Source organism: Nicotiana attenuata, chromosome 2, assembly GCF_001879085.1.
Source record: "Nicotiana attenuata strain UT chromosome 2, NIATTr2, whole genome shotgun sequence".
In the NCBI taxonomy this organism is placed as follows: Eukaryota; Viridiplantae; Streptophyta; class Magnoliopsida; order Solanales; family Solanaceae; genus Nicotiana; species Nicotiana attenuata.
The window spans coordinates 11824180-11832271 of record NC_031990.1 but is presented as its reverse complement, the minus strand read 5'-3'; the positions used below and the strand labels follow the sequence as shown (position 1 = coordinate 11832271).

The 8092-nt window shown below is 37.2% G+C and overlaps 1 protein-coding gene across 1 annotated transcript; it reads left to right on the top strand.

The window, feature by feature from the left end:
- On the top strand, positions 393-7702 carry LOC109244336 (ARM REPEAT PROTEIN INTERACTING WITH ABF2-like). Its single transcript, XM_019411408.1, has 19 exons — positions 393-721; positions 1300-1460; positions 1852-2024; positions 2116-2236; positions 2324-2398; positions 2526-2620; positions 2782-2857; positions 2975-3082; positions 4055-4183; positions 4306-4374; positions 4523-4582; positions 4853-4976; positions 5069-5208; positions 5890-5953; positions 6034-6113; positions 6413-6477; positions 6570-6687; positions 6765-6889; positions 7431-7702. Exons 1-19 carry the CDS (start codon positions 484-486, stop codon positions 7516-7518), a joined length of 2109 nt encoding a protein of 702 aa, XP_019266953.1. The 5' UTR covers positions 393-483; the 3' UTR covers positions 7519-7702.

Sequence of the window (8092 nt, the reverse complement as noted above, 5' to 3'; positions counted from 1 at the left end):
TATAATATACTGGAGTTTGGAGCACTGGTGCTCCAGTCTCCCGCAGATTTTACAGGAGTTAGCAAAGTATACCGGTCCAGCATAATATGCTGGAGTTCGTACACAAATGCACCAGAACTCCGTATATTATACTGGACCGGTCCCTATTGCAGCAAAATAATGGCTATTTTTCATTGACTTGATAAACGCTGGCTATTTTTCATTAACCTGTGTGAAAACTGACTATACCGCGATATTTTAACTCGCTTTAGCAATGGAAATAATGGCGGGAGAGAGCAAATTATGTTCAAAACTTCTTTCCTAAAACGCCGTCCCACGTAAAAATAAAAAATGGAACGCCGTCACTTTTTTCAACTCCAAGTTAAACACAGTGAGTAACATTTATATCCCTAAACTACCCCGCACACGCACTACACACACTCATTGCACTGTATCACACACTCTCCCACGCACCACCACTCCTCTCAATCCACTCTCTCTCCCATGGAGAATCAGGCAAAGCGGAGCAAACAATCTTCGTCGAGTTCCGGGAGTAGAAGAAGCTTGAAGAGAAAGCTAGACGAAGAATTCGAAGACGATCGCAAGGTCTCTTCTCATGAAGATCTCGCCCCTGAGGTTCGTACGCAAGTGGAGATTCTCGAATCTACTTTTTCTTCGACTGAAGCAGATCGAGCTTCCGCAAAACGTGCTATTCACGTGCTCTCCGAGCTAGCTAAGAACGGTAACTTAAAATCTCGTTTTCCTTTTCATTTCTACCGGATCAGAAATTTTACATGTACATGCACTTTTCTACTTATGTAGAGTTAAATGTTAATTCAACTAATTTTTGAAGTTTAATCCGATTGCGAGTTTAATATTTATTTTCTACAGAAGTAAAACTTCAATTTCCAAAAACTGCACGAAAGTATTGTGTTATATGAAAAAAATTCATTACATATGTCTAGTAAAATTCGTTTCGTTTGAATATGGGGAAGTGTAGAGTTAATTCAGCTGTTTGGCATTTTTGCTTCTCGAGAGTCAATTCAATTAATTTTGTAAGTTAATTAGATTGATTCGATTATTTTTTCTTCTGAAAAATTAGACTTAGATATCGAGAATAAGTGCCACAGTATATTAGAAGAAAACATTCATTACAAATGTTAGTCAAAATTCTTATGGTTTGAATACAGCAAAGTGTAGAGAGCCAAACGTGTCCGCACAGGGACATCAGTATGTACATGCAGAGAGTTGGATTGATTTATTTCAATCAGTTTGGGACGGAGAGTTCCATTTTGATATTTGAGAATTTTTGTGTTGCAGAGGAAATTGTGAACGTAGTTGTAGACTGTGGTGCTGTTCCAGCTTTGGTGAAGCATCTTCAGGTGCCGTCCCTTGGGATTGAAGGAGATGGTGGAGAGATGCCGTACGAGCATGAGGTCGAGAAAGGAAGTGCTTTTACGCTTGGGCTTCTTGCCATAAAAGTTAGTATTGAAATCGTATTTATGAGAAGGCAATGTTTGCTATATACAGGAGCTTGCTTATGCAATAGGAGCTATGTTCTGTTATTGAATAAATGAGCTTGCTTATACAATAGGAGCTATGTTTTGTTACTGAATACATTCCACTTTAATTGGTACTTTGGTTTTGCCTACATATTTGCATGTACAATTTGGTTTATTTCTGCACTCTCTTGCCACTGAGAAGATGAACGATTTCATTTACAATGGCAGTTACTAGAACAATTGGATACTTGTGTTTCTTAACAATTCGTTGTCTCTCAACAGGAATATCGATTTCTTGTCTATCCTGTATGATCCTTCTTTGGTTAATAGTTTAGATGGAGGTGTTTTTAACTGTTTCTGTGTCTGACAGCCGGAGCACCAGCAACTCATTGTTGATGCTGGAGCTCTGCCTCATCTTGTGGATCTGTTGAAGAGGCACAGGAATGCACAAAATTCTCGTGCTGTAAATGGTGTTATCCGTAGAGCAGCTGATGCAATCACCAATCTTGCTCATGAAAATAGCAGCATCAAAAGTCGAGTCAGGTTAGTTTCTTTGTTCTCTGAAGTTTTGGTCTTCTAAAAAAATCAAAAGAAGACATGCTTTTCATTCTTCATCTCTATTTTGTATGTGTAGGATTGAAGGCGGTATTCCTCCTCTTGTTGAATTGCTTGAGTTTGTTGATTCAAAGGTGCAAAGAGCAGCTGCAGGAGCCTTGCGAACTTTGGCATTTAAAAATGATGAGAACAAAAATCAGGCTAGTAGCTTTCTGATTTATGAAAATTATCTCTGAACTTCTCGCATTATCTGTTCTATGGGATAATTTCAACCGAATTGATTTCAGATTGTTGAATGCAATGCACTACCTATTCTTATTCTAATGCTGCGGTCCGAAGATACTGCTATACACTATGAAGCGGTTAGGCATCATTTTACAATTTCATATTACTAGCTTTATTTTTGTTTCTATAGTTAAGTAGGTATAAGGTTGTGTCTATGCTTCAAGCGGTAATCATCGCTATACGTAATAAAATTGTGCACGACAGGTTGGAGTCATTGGAAATCTGGTGCACTCATCACCACATATCAAAAAGGACGTTCTTCTTGCTGGAGCTTTACAACCTGTCATTGGGTTACTTAGGTATAGTTGGATCTTATAATTTTTGAGTGGCTGGTCATGTACAGCTTCTACTTCCTAGCTGCTTATCATATGCAGAGTTCCATAGATGGACCTAGATGTGCTATGCTTTGCTTTTGTCTTTTCCTCTTTATGGCTTCTCAACATAAGTTTTTATATGGTAGTTCCTCCTGTTCGGAGAGCCAAAGGGAAGCTGCTTTATTGCTTGGACAATTTGCAGCAACCGACACAGACTGTAAGGTTGATGATACTATTGTACTCTATTATTGTCATAAAGAGGAGTAAAACTCTTGATTTATTAGCATTTAAAGAAACTTATTCTGATTTATGCTTTAATCTTTTGCGATGGTTTTCCAGATACACATTGTGCAAAGAGGTGCTGTACCACCATTAATTGAGATGCTCGAATCTCCGGATGCTCAACTTAGGGAAATGTCAGCCTTTGCCCTGGGAAGGTTGGCACAGGTGACTTGAAATCCTTACAGAACTTCTTTAGGGTATTTTGTCTCCTTGTGGTTATCAAGTAATTTTTCTGCTGTGTTACTAGTTGTCCCGCGGGCCATTATTTCTCTGATTATTCTGTAAGCTTACCATTCATATTTATTTTATGGCATTACTGTGATGATTGTTGATGATCATGGATTTATCTTTCATGATTACTGAGGTCTCTTTTGAAGTATGACACGTGCTCATGGGATCTTCTACATGGGCTTTTACCCTCTTTATCAATCAAACGTAATACCAGAAAATATATTTGTAGTAGGGGTTCCAGCAGACCATGTTTCTGTGATTATTCAGCAAGTTTAGCATTCAAGAATTTATTTTCTGGATTTACTTCTATGTCGGATGATGAATAGGCATCACTTGTGCCTTAATGGAGCAGAATGATTACAGAGGATTCATATGGGCGTCCCATACTCCCATTAGGATTGAGGTTTAGTTGAATGATTGACTTGTATTTTTGGATGATAGATCATGGAGTGACACTTGAATACTTGTTTTTGATTTGTTTCATCAAAAAGGATGCTATAATATCTTGTATATTGGCTTGCCCACTTGTTAAAAAGAACTTGTTACTTAGGAGTAACGTATAAAAGGAATCATGCTTGTGAGTAGTGGTTTCATGTCTTGAAATATTATATACATGCCTAGGAGTCCCTAAAGTAGTATAACTTGTCGGATAACGGCAAATTGATATTTTGCATTAACACCTTTCAATTGGTAGGTTACATTTTATCCTAATATTCTGAGGGGATAATGTTAATTTTGTGACATATCATTAAATGCGTGAAAGGCCAAAGCATGTGGCTCTTACGGCTGGAATGTGGTAGAGCATTGGGTTCTTCTTTTCTTTCTTTCTCTTAGGAGTTCATATGATTTGAGAATTATGTGTGTGGATTCTAGTTGATTGGGAGTTATTGGTTCCATGATGTTCAGGATACACACAATCAGGCTGGTATTGCTCATTGCGGTGGAATAATCCCATTACTGAAGCTTCTTGATTCAAAAAATGGATCATTACAACACAATGCTGCATTTGCTCTTTATGGGCTTGCTGATAACGAGGTGTTACATCTCATCCGATCATATATCTTGTTATTATAACCAGATCTCATGTTTTTACATGCTTTTTAAATTTGTAACGATGTGTTACATCTCATCTGACTTAGTGCAACTTTCTGCTATAGGATAATGTTGCAGATCTTGTAAAGGTTGGAGGTGTTCAAATGCTCCAGGATGGAGAATTCATTGTTCAAGTATGATTCCTTTCTTTTCTTCTCGTTTTTGCTATTTTGTGCTAACATATTTTTTAACGGACTAACAATTTCATAGCCTTATAGTGATTTTCTCATTATTATTCTTTATTGTTGCCATGAGCCTTGATGTTGTTCACTGATTTTTCAGCCAACTAGAGATTGTGTAGCGAAGACATTGAAAAGATTAGAAGAGAAGATTCACGGACGAGTGAGTTTCTATTTATATTTATAGCAAGGAATTTGTTGATACAAACTTTCATTTGTTGGTAGTGAAGCACATGTTTTGTATAAGAACTGAACCAATGCATTTCTTTTGCTAATGCATGCAACTTTTTTTTTTGTCTGTTCTAGCTATGATATGTGTTGTATCCCCCAGTTTCCAGTTCTTTTTCTCTTTCCTTCAATATGGCAAATTTCTTTGTTAAGTCTCATAGGTTACTGATGGTTATATCTCAGAACTTTTTGCCCTCCTTTGCAGGTATTAGGCTATTTGTTGTACTTGATGCGTGTTGGGGAAAAGGTTATTCAAAGACGAGTTGCTCTGGCCCTTGCCCATCTTTGTTCACCAGATGACCAAAAGACAATTTTTATTGATAATAATGGTATGAGTTCCGCTCAGATACTTGAACAATTTTACTTGGGGTGTTGGTTAGGCTGTGACAATATGTCCACTATGTGGACTATGTTCTCGTAGGATTGGAATTGCTTTTGGAGCTTCTAGAATCAACAAACTTGAAGCACCAAAGAGACGGTTCTGTAGCTTTATGCAAGTTGGCTAACAAAGCCAGCTCGCTTTCACCGATCGATGCAGCTCCTCCATCTCCGACTCCTCAGGTTTGTTCTGTGGTTTCATTCTAATTACTGTATCAAAGTCTTTGTTCTAGTTTTTGGTTCTAAGTTCTAACACGAGTAGCGTTATAGTCTTTTAGTCATTTATGGGTTTCTATTAATTCTTCATTGTTACACTTTAGTGCTTTCTCACATTGAATTAACATTTAAGCTATCTTCGTATTATCATCAAGCCTTTCAAAGATGTTACCGGAACTGATTGATGATGTTCAAATTTAAGCATTGATTGTTATTCCTGAAGCTTTTACTGTTTATAGTTTATATGTCAACCACCATTTGCTAGCCTTACCTCAAGACTTGAAACTTATAAAATGTTTTACTTGATGTTCACTTTCGTCAGTAATTATAAAATGTTGTCACGGGTTAGGCACACGTCACAGGTTCGAATGCTGCCGCAGACAAACGCTTGTTATTTAATTGGTTAAGGGCAGAGATGCGGGTCCATTATTTACTGAGGTCCAACCCGGCGCTGCTGGCCCTCGGGGATTTCTCAGATAAAAAGAATTGTTGTCTGATCTTTTTCATGTTTTTTAGTTTTTATGTATGCTTTCTTACTTGACATATATGTTGCTCGTAACCATCAATAGTGGAGTAACTAGACAATTTATTTCATCCCTATACTGTATCACTTACCTTATTTTCTCCTTTTGCATTTTCCGAATGCAGGTCTATCTGGGTGAGCAGTATGTAAATAATTCCACTCTATCCGATGTGACATTTTTAGTTGAAGGTAGCAACAGTGTTGTGATGCAAATATCGTTCTTCTTTGTTTCATGCTGTGTCTTTACTGTTTCTGTGGTCCTCCATCAGGCAAACGGTTTTATGCCCACAGAATTTGTTTACTTGCTTCTTCTGATGCATTTCGAGCAATGTTTGATGGTGGCTACAGGGTAAGTCAAATTCTTGGCCTAAAAAATTTGCTGCTTTTACTTTTTAGGTTTTATTTGTTGTTAATTTGATCATTAGCAACGCGAGGGGGAAAGTATTTTTTGCCTCAAAGTTTTTCTATGGATTATCTTTCCCTTTGGACAAATTTAACACTGACGGTATCAAATGGTCTTTGCAAGAGGAGAATAGCTAAGAGGCAAACATCTTTGTTTGAAATATTGTGAGCATATGTTCTGTGACTTGGCCAAATGCACAAACGTGGACTACAATACTCTGATGATTTGTGGTCTATTCATTGCAGGAGAGAGATGCCAAAGACATAGAGATTCCGAACATTCCATGGAATGTTTTTGAGTTGATGATGAGGTGCAATACTCTTTAATTTCTGTCACATTTGGGATTCAGATTTGTTCAAATAAATCTAGCAATATTAAAGACAAGAAATTTCTTTTTTGCAGGTACATATACACCGGATCAGTTGATGTTAATATGGACGTCGCACAAGATCTTCTACGGGCTGCAGATCAATATCTTCTAGAGGGCCTTAAGCGTCTATGCGAGTATGCAATTGCACAGGTGAGTTCTTGGACCTTTTTGGTGTTTGAGGGCAATTTGTGTCGGGGTTTTTCCTGATAATTTTTCATCTGCTCTAGGGTATCTCTGTGGAAAATGTTTCTCTCATGTTTGAGTTGTCGGAGGCTTTTAATGCTTTGTCATTACGAAATGCTTGCATTCTATTCATTTTGGAGAAGTTCGACAAATTAAGCGTCATGCCATGGTATGTCCAGTTCCTACTATCCTTTTATTTTGTCATTCCTTGAAAAAAAAAAGCACATCCCAAACAAAGACGCATGCGGACAAACTATTATATGATCTCATGATAGTAAAATTGGAAAAAACTTACACAATGGTGTTTACACCAATTATATAACTGCACGACATATGCCTTTTAACACATTTCAATCACTTACCAATAACTAATTGTTGCGTATTCTCATCTCAATTTATCCTTAACCATGATAAATTCACGTGGTTTGGTGTAAATACCGGATATTGGTAAGTTTCTAACCGTACTATTGATTGGGGTTCTTGTTATCGCTACGTTTGGTTTTGGCGGGTTGGTTGGGTTGGGTTAGGAGAGCTGGGGATCACATCTTAACTTGCATTAGCTGTCAGTCTCTATCACAGGAGTTTCGCCTTTTGTTGGAAATAGAGATATTCAAATAGAAATAGCTGGATAATATTTAAGTCAGAAGATAGAAAATTTATTTTATTGTGTGTAATTGTGTATTAACCAAATATAATCTCGTTACATGTAGGTATTCACATTTGATTCAACGTATATTACCTGAGACACGTACGTACTTTGTAAGGGCGCTGAACAGGCCAATTCAAGCTGACCTCTGATGTCGGTTTAGATTCATTTTTGGTTTTTGATTAATTGTAAGACAGGTATAATGTATAGTATTATTGCACTCGTCTCTAATTGCAAGAGCCAATGTAATTCCTCATTGAGTGCAATCCTAGATTTGTTCTGACTATTAACGTAGCTTATAAAGTTAAGTTTCAAAAAAAAAGTTCAGTTGCAACACCTGCCAGGTTCCTATAGCAAACTACGAACGGCATTACTCGATTTATGAGATATATAGATCTCAATGATCCACCATATTATTGGAAACTCTTGGTGCCTCGTTCTCTGGTAAATTATTGGGAGTTTTAGAAACTTCCCTCGAGGTTATGACTATATGCCAATCACAAATATTTTTAATTTTTCATATCCTACACCTCTTTTGTATTTTGCATAATTGGACTTCTCTTCCTTTATGAATAATCCAACAAGAACGATGCCGTTAAAGAAAAAAGATAGAGGAAAACGAGCACGAGGCTTTTCGAAAAGACAAAATTACATAATAATGCACTCCATAAGTTGACCTTGCATTATTTTAGCCCACTTACAAGTTTGCAAATGTGTAGTCAAATA

Excerpts from the sequence above, each read along its gene's own strand:
- LOC109244336 (XM_019411408.1), top strand. The coding sequence starts at position 484 with ATGGAGAATCAGGCAAAGCGGAGCAAACAATCTTCGTCGAGTTCCGGG. Across the intron at positions 5,209-5,889 it reads CTCCATCTCCGACTCCTCAG|GTCTATCTGGGTGAGCAGTA; the intron begins GTTTGTTCTGTG and ends TTCCGAATGCAG. Across the intron at positions 6,890-7,430 it reads AAATTAAGCGTCATGCCATG|GTATTCACATTTGATTCAAC; the intron begins GTATGTCCAGTT and ends CGTTACATGTAG.